Raw genomic sequence first — 19,305 nt, 5'->3', positions numbered from 1 at the left:
AAAAACCTTTTAGTCTAGTAAATATGTGAATCAGCTATAGCTGCAACTCAGTTTTGGTTTTCTTCACATCCTTCAGGTTTTACAGAGCAGATACAAAATAGCCCCTAGTAGCCAAACATTAATTTAGGCTCTTCCCCCATGATTTCTGCTGAAACTTCAGTATTGCTTCTGGTGCTGAAGGCTTTCTGGAATAGGAGTGGATTTACTGCAGGATTCCTAGTTGCTTTTGGATTGTAAAAAGGCCTTTTCTTAAATAATAAAAAAAGAAAAGGTTTGAGGTTTATTAGGGAGGAAGGCACAGATCACATTACAGAAGAGATGGAAAATACCAGCTCTGCTTCCGACCACCGGGGCTCAAGTGGCCAGTTCTTCTAGGAAAGAAGCAGCTCACGGAGATTAAGTATTAGGGTATTTTGGTGGAGAAGAGCAGGCAATCTCAAACGCAAGCAAATCAGCAGCCAACTGGGGTGTTGTTGGGGCTTTCTCTTATGAATGGTTTTGTGATTTCAGAAGTTGCAGTGAATGCAGTATAGAAGATATTTCAGATATGTGTAGCAACCCTTCCAGTTGGTCAAAATCTGTAGGAATGAAGGAGCCAAGAACAGTCCACTGCAGTTTACTGGGATGAGGTTTGTATAGAGCAACATACTGCTGTTGTGGGCTTCTCTGGAAAGAAGTGAAGAAGTTGCTCATTCCTTTTCCTCAATAAAAATCTCTTCTTTCAGGCAGCATTGTGAGCCCTGTGCCATTCAGCCAGTCATGCCATTGTTGTCCATTTTCCACCAGATGTTCGTGCCAGTGTTTGCAGCCCTTCCACCACTGTGTACTGTGTTTGTGGTGCCAGCACACGGCCGTTCTAACAGACCTGACCAACGTGGTGACAACTTGGCCATGTTTGGGTATGTAGGCAGAGCAGCAGCACGTGCCCTGGCTGGCTGACAGTTGGCATCTGGCTGGACAGGAGCAGTCTGACTTCTTGAGAGAGGGGCCTGCAACTAGGACAGCTGCTGTAGCAATCCTCCTATTCAACAGTCAGCATGGATGCATAGTTTGCATGCACATGTTGTATGCACACATGGTAACGTTATCCAGAAATACTCTGTGCTGTTTAGAGGCTGGAGTTTTAAATACACATCAGGAAATATCAAAGTTATGATTCACATGGCATCTGTAACAAGACCCGTTCCTTGTACTTCATAGCAGTTTGCTCCATTGAATAATAAATACTAATAATTTTATGCCTTAATATAGACATTCTCAGGCTGTATGATGTGTTAAACACTGCGTTTCTTTCATTTTTTGTGGGGTGGGGAGGAAGAGTCAGGACTGCATAGATGGGGTATGTATCAGAAGGGTTATGTATGAAAAGGTTAGGTTGTCAAAGCTAGTGTAGGAATAAAAGCTTGGCAGTTTCCCATCTTTCTGGGATTACTGATTAGCCAACAGCAATGAGCTTCAGTGTGTCTAACACAAGCAACCTTTGATATATTGATTATGTTATCATATTAGAGTTTTAAGAAACCTGTCTTAGATGGTCCTTTGAGCTCTGTGGGAACATCGCAGTGCTTTTGCAGTTAAGCTAAGTTTTATGCATGAATTGTTTTATTCTGTCTGATCCTAGCCTTTAATCTACTTTTCCAAATATAATGCAGTTGTCAAATGTCGGTGGCAGGAACTGCACATTTGCATGGAAGCAAGTAAAGGCCTTCACTATGAAATAAGTAGCTGAAGCACTGCGTGCATAAATTCTTATGTTGGGAACATCTTACGTGCCTGCAGCTCCATGCTAAGGAGATGTGCCCATATTCTACAGCTGAAAAAATGTTGGCTCTAGGGGCAGTTTAATGCATAAGACTTTCATGCAAGTCTCACACCAAAGATACTCCCCTGCCCTGAAAATGTGTGTGTACAAGAATACAAGAGTGACCACACTACCTAGGTCAGCACAAATGTCTGTGCAGCCTAGTGTCCCCTTGCCAGGAGTGGCCAGCAGCCGATGCCTGAGAAAGAGCATGAGAACAGGTTAAACACTTCACCAGGCTTTGGTCAGTTGGCAGTTCTGAACTTCCTGAGCTGGAGGTGGTTCTTTTGTGTTTAGTAGGCCCCAAGGGATTTATTCTTCAGGACATGTATGATTCCCTCTTGAAATCTTACAGACCCTCAGAATTTAGTTGGGAGTTGTGTAAAGGAAAAACCTCCTCTTGTTTTCAACCTTCCCCTTCCCTCCTGTTCCCATTCTTGAAGAGACAGTGAATGGTTGTTCCCCATTCATCTCCTTTGGGCTGCTTATGATTTTCTATACCCATCTCAAGTCCACCCTCAGTAATCTCTTTTTAAAGGCTGAAAACTGGCTATGAAGTTTGAAGATTGGCAAAGCATTGAGGAGCTTTGAAAGTCAATCCCTGTCAAGCATTCCAGGGCATTCTTGCAGGATTTTTTTAGAGTAGGTTAGTGGAATTTTACTGGACTGTATTTGGCAAGTATTGTCACCACAAGCCTTCACTGTGAGAGCTGAATTGGAAAGTGAACTTGAGGGAGCAAATCCATTTATAATGGAAACGGAGAAGATAATGATATAAATGGCAGGGAAGAAAGTTAAAAACTCAGAAGAGAGAAAGCTGCAGGAGAGAATTTACAGTTAGTAGCGCCAGGCTTGCATAGATGTGCTGGAGAGCAGAGAGGTGTAGCTGATGCTGTTGGAAAGCCTTTACAGGATGATAACAAGCAGAGAGGAATATGGGAAGCAATTGAAGAAGAAAAAGTTGTCTCTGTTGCAAACGCTCTCCCCTGCACACTGCCAAAGATCAGAGATCTTGTGGCTGTGCTTTTGGGTGATTAACAGTAAGAAACACTGGACAAACTAGTCTTGTGCCTAGGTTACTTTTTTTGTGCTCTTACATAGGCATAGATGTTCTCATAAGACTTTGCTGCTGTGCTTTAAGACCTTTCTCCTCCCCCATTCTGTGGTGCACTGTAGCGGTGGCTTAGCTGTGTTAACAGCAGTGCTGTTCTCTGTCTTGACAGCCAAGAAGTTTCCACTTGGAACCACTTGTGTAGCCATCTGAGATATCTCTTTAGAAATGAACATCCCCTCTTGCTTCCCATTTTCCTACTGGTCTTTGTGCATTTTCTTTCTTTCTTCATCCTAGCTAATGGATTTTTTTGACATCTCTTTTAATCCCTTGCACTTTTCACAGGGTCAATAAATTAATCTACTGTGATGAGGAAGGGGAAGCAACGCATTTCTCTTTCCTCAAAACTATACACTGACTAATCTGAAGAATGAGGCACAAGGCATTAGGTCACTCCAGAGTCTGTCTCGGTATTTGCCTTAAGTACCTCCTCTTTCCTTCCCTTACCTCTCACATTCCCTACCAAAAGAGTTTGTACAGACGTTAATTGTGTGATAAAATTGCTCCCCAGCCAGTTGTTGCTTGAGCTTCCTGAAGAAATGGATGTTCAGACTGCATAGCTCATGTGGAATAAAGTTGAGGAACAGCATTTTTCTTGTGTATTTCTCAATCCTAATTAGTGGCTATAGTAAAGTGGTCATTTTTAAAGAGTGCTTGGTCACTGCAACTCTGCTGGGATTGAGGAGTGAGCCAGATAGTACCTTGTTGTCCCAGCCCTGGCATAGCATGCCATTTCCTGGTTTATTCTTTCATATACTGATTCATGGTGAACTTGGTCATTTTATTTATAACAGATACACAATGCAGGCCTGTCTCCTTGAGCTGGTACATCCCCGACTGGACGACTTCAGTCATCCCTGCTTAAGAGGATTTACAGCTGTGCCGCCTTCCAGCCCCTTCTGAGTGGGCCAGTGAGCTTGTCACTGCTGTGTGAATGTCACTGTAAAATGTTCTGAATAGTTTCCTGGTGAAGAGTAACCAGTAATATGACAGTTACTTTGGGTTCCCTCCTTCTAGCTCTAGGTTGGCATTCTTAGAAAAGACATGGGACATGTTGTCCAGGTACATTGCAATTCCTTCACTGGGTATTTTCCTTCTTTGAAGAGTCAATATATCACCAAATGGAGAAATGTATCATGCATTAGCTAGACTAGTCCATTATCACCGTGTCTCTGCTGTGCCAGCTCTGTCTAGTGGATACTGCAGGCTGAGATGACTTACACACAGACTTAGAACTTGACGAAGAAGCACAGCGTCTCCTTATCCACAGACCACTGTATGCTTTTGAAGGAAGGAGATGCTGATTCTTTTTCCTTTATGGAGATTTTAGTAGTAATAAAATTACATTTGGAGTAAGGGCTCCAAAGAAGTTGTTCTGTCAAGCAGCTTTGTCAAGGAGGAGGGAATGCTGGCAGGCCAACATTTTGTGCTGGTGATGGAGGATGCAGGAGCCATGTGGAGATGGAAAAGGTGGCCCAAGAACTGAGGTACCCAGCAGGATGCTGGGTGTTGGCATGCCATTGAAGTTGCTGCTCTGATGGTCTCATCTGGGTTATTGTCTATAAAGAGTTTTAGCTCTCTGTGTTGGGGTGGCATATCCATGGGGGGAGTAATACACCTGTGTGAAAAAAGTTTCTGTGTTTGATGGAGATATGAGACTAACCTTTTCCTTGCCTTGCCTCTTTTCCAGTCTCTGTCTGCTGCTGTCTCTTTATACTCTTTCTCTTCCTGTCTGAGCTCACCGGATTCATAGCCACTGAAATGTAAGTAAAATTCATGTTTTCCTTTGTTTGAATGTATATGCATATATGATTCTTCACAGTTTTACTCAGATACTTGGAAAAATGCCTGTAATTACACTAGGTCAGTTAGTTGTCTCATGGGATTTAGATTCCTTTTGGTCAAGCCTGAATTTTCATTCATTCATTCATTCATTCATTCATTCATTCATTCATTCATTCATTCATTCATTCATTCAAGTTTTTAATTTACTAAAGTATGCTAGGAAAATTTGGTTCTAAAATACTTCTGATGGAGAAAACCGCTTGATCCCTTACCAGCTGCATGCTGGATTTCTCTGTTGAGCACAACAGATATTTTTCATGTGACCACAGATCACATCAAAAACTTCTGATCCTTTTCAGTTCTCTGATGATCAGGTATAAGGCATCGTGAATGCTAAGATGATCAGTGCCACTCCGTTGTAGTTTCCCTCTTCTTCCTTAGGCTGTTGATGTCTTGTTCTCATCTGAGATTCATTTCCTCTCTCCTCCTGAATAGGCACTCTACTCTATACTTGTTTGATTCAAAGTGATTCTCAAAAATTAGTGTGTTTTTCATTGGTGCTACCGTATGTTTAAATGTGTGGTGCCTACTGGCTGAATTCACGTGGTCTGGCCTCTGAGACAATATGGGCCCATTGCAGATATGGTGGGATCTCTATGTTTTCTTTCCCCCTTGCTTCCCTGGGGATAAAGTGGGCATCACATTCTGCCTGTCTTTACTGGATATTTTTGGAGATGCTTTTGGAAAAATTAATTGTATAAAACATGATTTATTATTAATATTGATAGTACCTTTATTTGATGTCGGAGCTGAATCTCTGATACATGCGGATAGCTTAATTCACATGTGATTTTACCTTATTCCTTTTCCCTGTTGAGCCTTACCTGGAAACTTAGTTAACAGGTTTTGTGCCTGAAGACAAGTTGTTCCAGGTAACCTCTCTGGGGCCTTCCTTTAAGCAAAATGGAAATAATTTCCACTTTAAAAAAGTGCTCATAGAACAAGTATTTTAGTTAATCACATTTCTTTTCTCCATTTCTCGTACTTCTTTTGCCTTGAAGTAAACTTTTCTTAGTAAATATTAACAGAGGTACCTTTGGTACCACAGATACCAGAGTTCTAGGAAACATTTGCCATCATCCTGCTGATGTGGCAGTGAGCTCACTAGACTGTGATGCACAGTTCCTGGATAGTTGGGAAGGGTGGAACTTCTGTCAGACTTACGTGATGGTCCAGATAGCAACAGATGTCACTGCTGAGCAAAAAGCTCTGAAACACGTTGGGTTCACATGCTGTACTTAGATTGACCATGCTTTACGTGGCTTCTGATAACCACAGGTGGCTTTTTCATTGTTTTTGTGCAGCTCTGACTTGGGTCAAGAATATTATTTCAAGAAGAACTTTAACTTTGAGTAATGTTTAACCTTAAGACAGTAGCGTAATCCAGCTGTAGCTAATTTTTACACCCATTGCACGTTTACTTCAGAGATGGTATCTTAGGTTTCTTACTCACCCACTGTTTCTTTGATTGAGTTCCATGCATTTGCTTGTAAAATGCTAGGGTCACCTTATCAACCCACTTCTCTCAGGAGCTGAGTTGTCTTGGTTGTCTTGTTTTAAAAAATAGACTAAAGCTACACAGATGGCTTCAAGTAAAATAGTACTTTTTCTTGCTCCCATCTTGGATCTCATTCTCTCATCTGGTTTTCTTTTTTCATAATGCTTTACCAGAGGAATTAGTAATATTTACCTAATTAGTTGACTGCACATGCCTTTATGTAGTAGTAGTTTCCTGACTAGGGATTTCTTTTTGAACAGCAAACCTGTATGATTCTCTGAGGCCTCTTCATGGTTTTTTCTTAACAAGATGATGCATTTTCCGCAAGGATGTTAGAGCTGCTATAAGTTCCTGCATGCTCAGCTGACAGGTTTCTCATTAAAACATCAGAGAGATGGTAACCGCTTTTCCCAGCAGGAACTGAGCTTGTAAGCAATAAAGCAGTAAAATTTTAGAGAGGATGTCATGGGAGACACTGAGACAAATGAATGCAGGAAATTGATTAGTCATGGACCATCCAACACAATAGCTTGCAGAATATGAAAACCTCGTTCTAATGAGTTATAGGTCGCCAAAATCTCTCTTGCTGGGAACAGATCACCCATAGAATTTGTGAAGTGGCTCCCCCAGTAACGGAAATAGTTCAGAAAGTCACATAAGAAAATGCTTCCCAGTTCGACAACTTCTAAAGTAGAAGTAAAACTTTTCTTTTTCCATTTCTTACTCATTGCTTTCTCTTCTGGGAAGCGCAGTACCTTAAAGGTGTTCAAAGATGTTATGAACTTCTTGTGCTTCCCCTTCAAGTGTGTATAACTGGCAGTGCATTGCAAGGCGGTATAGTCTCATTGGTCAGAATAAGGGTGCAGAAGTGTGGAGCTCTGTGTGGTCTGGAACAGTGTGAGAACTTTGTGCCACCATTTAAACTGGGTGGTAGCAAATAACAGTGGACATGCTGTCTCACAAAGATAGAGCCTTGTTTGCCCATGAATCAAATACTTTTGAAGATATGAAAGATTCCTTAACATGCACACTTTTCAATTCCTGTGAACTTTTATTGCACACTTCGAGTTTCTTTTGTATTAAGAGTCTCCTACAACAGATACCTCTCCCACCTTGAAGCTTCCTAGTCAGCCGGGATTTGAATGATTAAATGGAGTGTGCACATGTAAGGGGAGAGCTTTCCTGCTTTGCCAGTGCCAGTTAGAGACTGCAGCAGTTTTTTCTCCTCTTTTGTCTTATTTCCCTTAAAGCAGTCATGCGCTTGACAAAGCTGGATTGCGTGGGAATAGCTGCACATTTTTGATGGCAAGGTGAAATCGAGAGCAGTTGGCCTGATTCCTTGCATCACAGACGTACGAGGTTTGCTGATGTAGACTCATGCTTACCTCATAGCCCTATTATGCTGAGTAATCGTGCGTGATGTGTGTGTATCGACAGCCTGCTTCAGGGCAAGTCAGCAGCAACCTCAACAGCAGTGGTACCCACAGGATTAACTGCCTAACTCTCACCAGTGGGAGGTTTCTTTGGTATCTGCACCTGAAGTGAGACGTTGGTGTAGTGGTTTGAACTCTTGCTGCAACATGAGAAAATAAAGTCTGCTCCACACCATGCTAACCCTTAATACTTGCTAACTTCTACCCACTGTTGGACTTTCTTCTACATTCATATGACTGTAGGAACTTAAATTCCTGGTATTACTAGAAATCTCGATTTGGTCACTCTTGCCCAACTTCAAAGCTGTTTTTCCTTGACCAGCCCATTGTCTTAGCATTTATAGTTGCAACTGCTAAAGGCTTGTCTGGGTGGCAGAAAGCCAAGAAATTACACCCTCATCTCAAGGATAACAGTCGTAACACTAAACCCAAACAGATTACCTATGTGGGGAAGACAGTGAGCATCACAGCAGCTATGTCATGACTCGTGTGGGCATTTCTAATGAGCACTAAGATTGCGTCTGTGAGCGGGAGCTTACTTCAGTTAGGAAGTTGAACTAAGACACTGCGCATTAGAGCAGATGTGGGAAGCTCATGTGGCTCTGTAAATGCACATCCTATTTTGCTGCTGACTAGCTTCCTGTGTAGACGAGCCCTGAGTAGGGTAGAAAACTTCTAGTTTCTCATCTTCTGTATGTATTGAATAACCCTAACAGGCAGTTCTCTGAGCAGCCATGAAAGAAATCAAAGGCTGGTTCTTAGGTGGGGCTACATCCTTTTCAGTACAGTGAAGAACTGGTGAGGGAAAAAGTTTTTTCTTTCTTTGCTCAGCTACAACCCATCGTTGCCATTAAGTGGATGGTGAGTTGAACTCTGGAAACAAAGGATCTTGATTATTTTTTCCCCCATCCCTGTCCAGACTGAGAGTGAAGGCTTAGTCTGAAACAAGAGTCTAGATTAACCTCCTCTATTCTGTAAAAGACAAAGAAAGAAAAGGAGGTCTGTGCTCCAAATTTGAACCCCTGCAAAACTGGCAGTATCAAACAGTTGTCACACTGAGCAAATGACTCGAGTGGCTGAAGAAATTATGCTGAAGTGTTAAATGTGTCTGGTATTTCCTGGGCAGGATAGGTAGTAGGTTAAGAGTTGAGAGCAGATTGAGGACTAGAAATTGCTGGGCCTTCCTCATTCATTGTGCTGTTATGTTGCAAATCAAGAATGAAGAAATGGCCTATCTCTTTTTCTAATTAACTCAGATCAGTGCTAGAAGTTAATAGCTGGCAAGATGATAATCTTGCTGTTTTATCGTTGTAATTAGGTCATGAATTATGTTCTGTAGGATCAATAAGAGTTTTCCAAGTATTCCATCATTAAGGAGGAAAGATGTAATTAACTAATCTAATCTGTCGTGCATTGGCAGCCAGGGGAAGGGGTAGGAGGGTATAAATGTGATAGTTGTGGTATGAATGTAGCTGCTCAACAGTAATTAATCTACCACAGCACATTGTAGAAAGCAACAGACTGTTCCTGGCAGTGTTTTTTCTTTCTTTCTTTATTTACTTATTTTAATGTAGTAACAGGCAAGGAACAGTCTGAAGTGACATGTTTGCCATTTGGAAGGCTGTGCCCCCTGCAAAGCAGTTAATGACTTCAGCAGAGTATCTGTAATAAAAATACTGCCTTTGCATAAAAGCATCAATCACGAGCAATGTCCAGATCATTCCTTCATTTAAGGTGACTGGATCCCTCACTGGGGATACCTGCTTGCTTTCATCTTTATGAAAAACACCTTGGTCAGTGTATGAGCATCACACAATCCAGCTCCTATGCTGGGGCCAAATCATGTGCAGCACAACTTGACTGTTCATGCAGGCTGCCAGGTACCCCTAATGTAAGAGGAAGCAAAACATCACTAGCTTCTGAGACCAGCATTGCTTGTTCACACTGGATTCATTTGCATGCCTGAGACTGAGCCTGCAGTGAAACAGAATTGTTATCATACCTACCTGCAAAGGCTTTTTTGGTCCTTTGCTCTCCAAGGTACATGGAAAGTGTTTTGTGGCTGTCGGCCCATGAAAATTTCACCTAACAACCTGCATAATCAAGCTGTGTCAGCAGCAGAGTGTGATCCTGGTGCAACATGAGTTTCTTCTGCTAGAAATAATAACCTTGGAGCAGAAGAGGGGAACACAATACTACAATTCATGTTTTCTGACATCAAACTGGAGGTACAACTCCAACTCCACCGGTTCATCCAGTGGAGGCAGATGAAATGCTGGAGCAAACTAGACCAGCATAGGGAATACAGCCTAATGGTCAGAGGGGAACAGGAGCTGTAACCCTGCTCTTGCTATGGACTGACCTTGAGACAAACACTTTTCTGTAGAAGGATGTAATACTTAGCTGCCTACCTCTCAGGGGTGCTAAGAAGCTTAATTAATGTTTGCGTAGTAACATGGAGCTTACCTAATAAACGGTGATATACGTTTGTGAAGTGTTGTTACGCCGTTTGGCCTCATGTACTTGTGTGGGTTAGCAGGAAGCGGAAGGTCGTATCATGATGTCATTTGCAATTTCTGACTCAAATCTACATTGACGTCTTTCGAACCCTTCTTCTCTTCCTGCCTCCTGGAGAGCTGCAATTCCTTCCTTTGTAGGACAGTGTGTTTTCTGTGTTTCCCAGCTCAGCCAAGATCTAATCTGGGACAAAGACCTCAATGAAGAGCTGATGGAGATTCAGGGCATAGAAGGAAGATTACAAATGGCAGAGCAATAGGCACATGCACAATTTATTACACAGTAGAGAATTGCTGACCTGCTTGTTGTTTCTTCCCACAAATCAAGAAGAAAATGGATTGTTTGTCATGTGTTGGATCTCCTCTGATCTGGCTCACTGAGAAGGTGGTAGTGCTAAAATCTCAGCTTTGGGTAGTTGTGTTTCTGGAAGGTGGGTGATGAGAGCTGAAATGGAAAATGGAGCAGAGACAGCTCACCTGAGAAGGTATTTTGAGAAAAGAACAGTTCTTTTCCCTTGTAGTCTTAGGATTATGGGGACAGGAGAGTGTCTCCTGGGAGCTGGAGGACAAAGTGAAATGCAGCTTGCTGGAGTAAGTGGCTGTATTTTCTATATGGCTGATGACTGAAGAGGAGGCTGACTGATTCTTTGCTGTGAAAGAAGGAGAAAAAAAGCAGAATAAAACTTGAAGCAGAGAATAGGACAAGGAGGACAAGAGGACAAGGAAGATGTGCTTAGAGAGCACCCAGGCAGAGTGTGAAGCTCTGAAAGGTCGTTGCAGAGTGTCTGCTCTTGTATTCAGAGGGCCGCAGGCTCTTCAGCTGTTGAAGTGCTGAAGCGTCTAATGTCAGGGGCCAGGGCAGGTGGGAATATTACTGGGGAAGTTTTGTTTCTGGGGAAACAAAGCTGTTGTGGCCTCAGTTGGAGTCCTAAAGCATGGGGAATGGGTCTGACTTTCTTTGGATAAAATCTTACAGGAATGATGAGCCCTCTTGTGCTGTTTCCCCCTTTCATTCTTTCTTGCGTGCCATTTGCATGATCTGCAATCTCAGCCAAAGAGTCCCTCCAACTTTTTCTGTGTAATGCTGCAAGTTTGCAAGCAAATGGGATAAGCAACTGTGAAGCCCAGCAGCACCGCTCAGGAATGTGAAGTATTTTGAAGTGGCTCTTTCTAGAAGTGAAGCAGATTCTTTCTCTGTGGATCACAGCTCCTGCTGCATGAAGAAACTTTCCTCCCTTTCTTGAAACTGTGGTGGGAGGCCCAGTGGGCAGAAGTCCACTTCTTACCTTCACTGTACTTTCATAGCTCTGCCCCTCACCCCTGCTTTATTGTGCCTCTTTTATTCAAATAGTCCTTAGCAGTCGCCAGTAAAATGCCAACTCCTGCGTGCTTAGGTCTTTGGAGGAGGTACCTGCCATCTTTGGTTCACAATAAAACCCTGTACGCTGCCTCTCTTAAACAGCCATAGAAGCAGCTGCGTTTACAGTGTCCTTCTGTCTGACCTCAGGTTTTATTTCCTTTGTGACCGTCCCAGGTGCACTGTTAAGTACTGTTACTCCTGGGACACTTCATGTTCCAGAAGGGACAGCTATAAATCAGAGCCAACTTCATTTCTTCCGCTGGTGATGTTATCCCTTCAGGGAGAGTTCCTACAGGTGCTAAATAGTGCTTTTTCCCAACGTCCCAGGATTGTGTGAATAAATAGGAGGAAGGCTGTGTGCAATTTGGCTTCTTGGCCCTGGGCAGGACTGTAACAAGGGATGTGTGAGTGCCACTTCTCTGCCAGCTCCATCCAGACTGAGGTGGCAGTGGATCAGGAGGAGATCCTGGAAGGACAGCCTTGACCCTGGGAGTCTGCTTTACCTGTGAGGTTTCCAGAATGTATTTTGGGAGAAAAATTTCCAGCTGGTTGAAAATGATGACATTTCTTCTGAGGTTTGTTTCCCCAGCAAGTGCAGTCTGTGGTGTGTTATCGTTGTACCTTTGGTTCCCCATAGTGAAAGGAAACCTCAGTAGCAGAGCCGGTGAGCGCTTTGGAGCCCCTGATAAGAAACCTGGCTGGGTTTGTTAGCTTGGACCCTCTGCAAGAGCTGGAGGTGCCAAGAGGAGGCAGTGGCTGGAGCTAGGAAGGAGAAGCAGGGTTCAGCAGGAAGGGCGCTCCATGAAAGGCAGCACTGCAGGTCCAAGGGAGGGAAGGAAGGACAGATTGTCACGAGCTGTCAGATGTCCAAGGGGCGATAGATAGTGTTATGAAATTGGGAACATGAGTAGGAGAAGGGCAGGGGGCTACTAGGTAAAGAGGAGGAGGAGGAAGCAGCCATGAGCCTTGCCCAAGGGACAGGTTAGGAACTGTTGGTCCAGTGACTGGAGTGCAGGACAGGAAACCGGTTTCCTTTATCTTCCACTAATGGGCTGTGTGACGTGGACAAGCTGGCCTACTTCTCTTTGCCTCAGTGATCCAGTCTGCAAGCGAGTGACCTCACTGCTTGCCTTCCTATGTGAGAGCTGCCATAGGCTCCTTGTGCTCAGTTCATCCTTTGACTTCTACCAGCAAGCACTTCTCACTTGCTTATCACTGAACAGCATATGTGCCTTTGCTTACAGACCATGCCTGACTGCAGGTTTTCTGACAGGTTCCAAATTGGGAATGAGCAAATACAAATATTGACCTTCCTAGAGCTTCCCTCCAAATAGCTGGGATGTTCAGCTGCTGAACTTGACATGTTTCTGTGCCAGCCCTGGCATGAATGCTCCTTTCTGGCAGTAATGTGGAGTTGCCCTCAGCACTGGCTGGGCATGGCCCACATTTCAGAGCTGGGAAGAAGCCAGGTGCTGTTATGAAACAGGTTGGCTGGCAGCTGGGATCTTGATGGGAGGACTTGGGGAGCACAGGAAGGTGCACTGGTCTGGGGGATTAATGCCTATCCTGGCTGGAGCTACTCCTCACAACCCTATTTGGATATATGACTTAATCCCGATTGCTACCCAATCTGCCAGTAATAAACACATAGAAGATTTAATGCATTCCACCCAAGAGAAGAGGGCTCAGCCAAGAAGCTTCTAACTAGGTCACTGATGAGCAATCTTTCCCCTCCCTCTGTGTCATTTTTATTAATCACTTGAAAAATACGTTGAGTAATGATTGCAAGCAACTTGTCAAGCCAATTAAAAACAGAGAAAGGTAGGGCTGTGAAGCTGAAGACAAATGCTGTGCTGGTTTTAAATGAGTGTCTGTAAACCCTACTGACCTGTGAGTAATTACCTCCAAAAGAATTGGCAGCTGTGTGTTTCTCAGTGTGAAGGCTTGTTTCTTCTCAATTCACAGGGCAAACAGTTCATTATGGTCCAGAGATGGATCACCAGAGCAAAATCACTTTGAATCTGTCTTGTAGCTGCCCTTAGTCTGGTTTGTCTAATAGCATGTCTAATAGACTCTTCGGCAAGGGCTTGTCAAAGGCTTTCGTGCACTTTGAGCATTAAATAAGTATAATACAGAGTACTTACAGGTACTTTATTTCATGTAGCTTGCCTGAACATAAATTCCCATAGCTTTGTAATGTGTCTGACTGGAAGATAAATTATCAAATCTTAGTATTTGATGAGGCTGAACAGTGTTGGGCTTCGAAGGAGAAAGAGCTGCTGGGTAATATTGCCATCTTCTTGGTTCAGAGCAGTGAGTTCCCCTGCAGTGGGTTCTCTGGGGCTGTTCAAGGAATTCGGCTGTGCTTGTGTTGGGCTTTTTTTTGTTTACTTTTTACATGTCAGATGGATTGAATGTGCCAACAATAAATATTTGTGTTCCTTTTACTCTGTATCTGTATTCTGTCTTCTGTGAAGAATGTGCCAGCACTGTGGGTGCCATGAAACAACATTACTCTTTGGGAGACTTGAATAGTGTGTTAGATCCTGCTGTCCAGGATGTTTCTTCCCATCTGTTCCTGGCTCAGATCCTCTTCTCAATTTTAGTTGTTGCTTTTGGTTACCAGTCATAGATTGAAATGAGATATTAAGGAGAGAGATTTATGCCATGCTGCCTTCTCTTGCCACTAGGTTGTCAACTGGGTGGCAATAACAAAAGACAGTTATACAAAGAAGCTTTCCTGTGGGATAGGTGAGAGGCGCCTTTCTCTAAAAACATGTGTGAAGCAAAACAAAAAGCATATGCTTCCTTGCCTCCTAAAAGGAGTAGCAGCGCAGGTATGTGGAGGGCTCACACACTAGCCTGCCACTGCTTCGACATCAGCTTCTCGTTTTGTATCACCTTTGGAAACTCAGGCTAGAGAAGGGGGCAAGAAGCATAAATCGGCTTGTTTGAAGCTTCCTGCACTTCTGTCAGGCCAGAAGTAAAACTAAACAGTGGTTGCCCCCATGCAGTTGTGGGGGCTTTTCCTGCTCTCTGTCTGGTGACTTGCAGCCATCACATAGTGAAACCCCCTCTTCAAGTACCCTTTTTTTTCCCTTCCCATGCAAGTTGTTGTTTTTTCCCTGTGAAAAGTATCTCCATGCCTGAACCCACCCATGTTTTCTGTCCTCCAGAGTTAACGAGCTCTATGTGGATGACCCAGACAAAGACAGTGGAGGTAAAATAGAAGTGAATCTAAACATCAGTTTGCCAAACCTGCATTGTGAATGTGAGTACCCCTTTTCGCTTATCAGTTTGTCTTTGTATTTTAAACAGCACTTCAAACAGACCCAACCTGGTACAGTAGCCCTTCTTCTGTAACAGGGTGGATGGAGATCAAGTAGCTGCAGCCTTTGCCACTATCACATCACTTTCTGTTCCAAGCCAGGACACCTGTTTCCTTGGACCCTGTGCTCGCTTTGCAGCCTGTGTTAGTGGGTGACTTCCCTCGCTGGCTTCTTTCTGAAGATCATTTCCTTTTTTCACAGTGACCTTTTGGAGCAAGAAACCTCCCAGGTTTCATTTGTGACTCTGAACACTCCAGCTTGGCTTTTCACAAATCACCTGCCTTGTCTACCTGAAGTTTTTCTGTCTGTGTAATTGAGATTGCAGTCAGCTGGCAGGACATGGTATTTGTGTCAAATAGGCAGTCTGAGAAGTATGGTTACAAAGCCCTTTCTGAAGAGCTGGTATGATTATTAGCATTTGACAAATGACATTACTAGTGCAGTTTAGTCAAATGTCTGCAAAAACTATGTGGATTTTTTTCCCAGTAAAAACAGTGCATTCTTTTCCTGTGCACCCTTCCTGTTATTTCTTTTGTTTTGATTTTTTTATTGTCTCTTCCCACCCATGCAGTAGTTGGGCTAGACATCCAAGATGAAATGGGAAGGCACGAAGTGGGTCATATTGACAACTCAATGAAGATACCTCTCAATAATGGGGATGGCTGCAGGTTTGAGGGCCATTTCAGCATCAACAAGGTGAGTAGGAATGACAGTAGGTGAGTGTGTGCTGGCTAGGGAAATCCATTTGTAAAATGCTCATGAAAATCTCTGTGCCAATGTCTCTGCTGTGGAGTTGATGTTCATGTCCCTAATCACCAGTAAGGTTATGTCTCTCAATGCTGCAGAACAATTTGGGGAGAGGAGGCTGCATATAGAAGGAGGCTGACCTATAGAAATGTGTTAGATCAGGCTTTTACTTTGTTCTCCAAACCAGTTAATTGAGATAGCATTGTTTAATGCAAGAGAGCAGCTCTATGTTGCAGCCCGTTTTGTCTCTTTCAGTGCTGCAGCCTCATGTTTAGGGGATGTATGAACTCCCTACAAATGCCACATGGCTTCTGTGTTTATTCCTCACGACTTTTGCACCTCCAAAATCTGACTCACCGTGCAGAGGTCTTTGGCAATGGCTCTATCTAAGTGCTCTTTTATTCCAGGAGCCGCAGAATGACAGGAATGTTCCTTACTAGAGGGTGCCAACATAACAGAAGCGGCTCCATGCTGATATGTTTGGAATACGTGCAGGCAGCCTCTGCGCATGCTTTGTTGGGGTGCTCCACTTCTGTCTCAAAGAATGAAAATGCAGGCCTGGAGGAGGCTCCTCTCTGGGATGGGTGTGTTCAGGATTGAATAATCTTGCTATGTAATGCTGGAGATGACTAGCTGGGGTGGGAGAGGCAGTGGTGGGGCCCACTGATGTCCTAAGAAGGACACACCCTTTATTCAGGCCACTTCATGTACCACAGGCTACAAAATCCTACTTCCTTCTTTTCCTCCCGGGTCATGTTAAATCACATCTAAAAATAACAAGCAGAAGCTCCTACTGATTCTGTGGCATGGAAAGGATTAGGGACTTAAAAAGAAGACATTTCTTTCCTCGCCTCTAAGCCACCAAGATTACTGACAGCTGATAGTCCTCAAAACTGGGAAAGGACTTCTTGAAATATAGCTCTTGTTCTATTAATTCCCAAAGCACAGAGCTGGGTTTTGTCTACTAGATGTGGTGTGTTCTGCTCACCAAAGCAACTCAAAAGGGGGCTGCTGTGTGAGGCAATGAGAAGCTCCTTTCACTGCTTAATCTGTGATAGGCAGCTAATTGTGTTGTCTCCTGTAGTGGTTGGGACTGCTGTCCGAGGGGAGCTGGCCCAGGACTTCAGCCTCTGAAAGCCTCAACCTCTCATGTATGACCTGCAGTCCTTGTCAGAAATTGTACAAGCTTCTGTATGAGCTGGTATCTGGAGTGGGATGTGGCCAGGCTTTGAAACATGACCAGGGATTGCTCTTGGGTGTTGTTCTCAAACCTAAAGAGGGAGAACACGGTAACAGTGTGATGATTGTGTGTACTCCTTACTGCAGAGTCTGCCACCCTGTTTACCGAGCTTGTGTATGACACAGCTTGTGTCCACACCTGAAAGTGTTCCCAGGAGAACACTGCTGTTCCTCAAGTCATTTAAATTAGCTTTCCTGAAAGCACATGGAACTGGCATGTGGCCTCCCATGGCCCTGCTGGTGAGGTGTCCCTGCAGAGAGCACAGTGGATACCAGTTGTATAACCGTCCTCCCACTCTTGTCTTAGGCCATGTCAAATTGCTCCTCAGCGTTGCTTGATTTCCCAACCTCTTCTTGATAGGAAAAAATTCTTGCCCCTTCCGTAACAGTGACCGAGCTGAATCTGCTGAAACACTTCACAGAGGCTGGTGACCTGAAAAGTGTGTGCATCCTAGAGTGATCCCATCAGAATGACACCAGGGCTCATTTTCTGTCTTGGAACTGAGTCCTTAGGTGAAATCTGTATTTTTTTTGAAACTTCATATTTCCCTCCATTTAAAAAATTAAAACCAGAACATTCTGTGCTTGGAAGGGCTATTGCCAGGGCTAGAAGCTGAAGATATGGCTTAGTTTGTATGGGAAACCCCATTGGTTTCAGTGGTTTTTTTCTCTCTTATATAAAACTCATTCTTAATGTACAGTCTTCTCAAATGTAAGGTTGCTCATGACCAGTACTACCGTAGGAACAGATCCACAGCTTGCTTGGGTTGTGTTGTGGCAGTGGGCCCATTTACAAATGCGAGATGTGGGAGTAAAACATTAAGCAACTGTTTGTTCCCTGTCAGAGACAAGAATTTTATTTTAATAGGGATGAAAGACATAGCCTTAAGAGTTAGGAATCCCTAAAGCTGGCAGTGATCCACTCATCACCTCCTAGTCAGCAGCAGTGTGAGGGTGCCAGACTCTTGGGCTGTGGGATGTAACCGATCTCCACTCTATATGCAGTATGGTGGTGTTGGTCAAGTGCAGGAGGGTAATTCAGAGCCTTTCTCTGACATGCCAGAGGTTGTCCACTGCTAAGTAGATATATCCTGCCAGGCTGGATGGATCGAGGCATTTCTGCTTCATATCACAGAGCCTAGCAATGCCTTGAGGGATAAAATGTGAAATCCTGTCTTCCTTGTCTTGACTAATTTTAGGTCCCTGGTAACTTTCACGTGTCAACGCACAGTGCCACTGCGCAGCCTCAGAATCCTGACATGACTCACGTCATCCATAAACTCTCATTTGGGGACAAGTTACAGGTGAGTTCTCTTCCCTGAAAATTTCCTGGCTCTAGGGGAATGAATGCAATGAGAGTGACTTTAATATTAGACAGTTCGGTTTTATGGAAGGGCCATGTACAATGTGGAGAGGACATGAGATAGGACTGCCTGGGCAAGTAAGCCCATCTCTTGCATGCATAAAATATACCTTCAGTCCAGAAGAGTTTGCAAACTGTTACATGGCACTTCAGGAGGGAGCAGTGTTCGGTCACAGAATAACCGCTGGTTTTATCTGAAACTGAAAGTGCTTTTGGAAAACTGTCATAAGCTTCCTGAAAGGAGTAGAAATGAGGATTCATGTCTTTGCAAAATGCTCTGCAGTGCTGTTTTCAGTATTAATACAGCTTGCAAAATATCTATGCAGTACTGTTTTCAGTATTAATACAGTAACCAAATCTTGACTGCCTTTCAGAGGAGCAGTGAGTGTACTAAGGGAAGATGTGTGCTTGCTACTGTCTTTACCATGGCACCAGTCAAGTACCTTTTAATTCACTTCACTGTACTTGTATAGCAGACACCTATTAGTCAAATTGGTTCTGTGAAACACAAGTTAGACTTAGAACTGCCAGTTCCCTGCTGGGAAGAAGGTGGATGTGTGCAGTTGCCCAGTGGATGGAGTTTCACCAGGTGTTGCAAGTTATGTAATAATTCCTGATTTCTCAATGAGAACAGATTACAGCACTTCTCTAGCCTACTTCCAAGGAGTTAGCATCATAGGTGGGAGTTATATATGTGCACACCCAGTTTGCGACTCACCCTAAACATTGCTTACCCACAGTCTCTCTGTAATCTTTCCTCAGCACAGACGTCTCATTAGTCTGCTTCTTGTACACCCACTTCCAAAACCCTTTTTCATGCTAACAAGTCTAAGCGTTGCTTTGTAGTCTTCTGATTCTGCTCCCGGCTTCTTTTAGGAAATATCTTGTGTGGGAACGCTGGAATATTAGCATATAAATAAGCTTGGCTTAATGTCTGTAAAGCGCACTGAGATTATGAAAAATATTGGGTAAGTGCTAATAGGGAGTTCTGCAGTTTGCGTGGGAAATCAGCACTCTAAAGTAGCATTCCCACTGTTTTATCATGGAGTCTTTGAGTAAGTGC

The 19,305-nt window shown here is 43.6% G+C and overlaps 1 protein-coding gene across 1 annotated transcript in view; it reads left to right on the top strand.

The window, feature by feature from the left end:
* Positions 1-19,305, top strand: part of ERGIC1 (endoplasmic reticulum-golgi intermediate compartment 1) — a 58,724-nt gene that overhangs the window by 24,705 nt on the left and 14,714 nt on the right. Inside the window, exons 3-6 of the mRNA XM_062607730.1 lie at positions 4,603-4,675; positions 14,741-14,835; positions 15,465-15,589; positions 18,079-18,183. Coding sequence (XP_062463714.1) covers positions 4,603-4,675; positions 14,741-14,835; positions 15,465-15,589; positions 18,079-18,183 — 398 coding nt within the window. The remainder of the gene's footprint in view (positions 1-4,602; positions 4,676-14,740; positions 14,836-15,464; positions 15,590-18,078; positions 18,184-19,305) is intronic.

This window comes from Pezoporus occidentalis, unplaced genomic scaffold (assembly GCF_034315485.1).
Source record: "Pezoporus occidentalis ecotype Australia unplaced genomic scaffold, CSIRO_AGI_Poc_V1 ctg124, whole genome shotgun sequence".
In the NCBI taxonomy this organism is placed as follows: Eukaryota; Metazoa; Chordata; class Aves; order Psittaciformes; family Psittacidae; genus Pezoporus; species Pezoporus occidentalis.
This window is presented reverse-complemented; position numbering and strand designations above follow the sequence as displayed.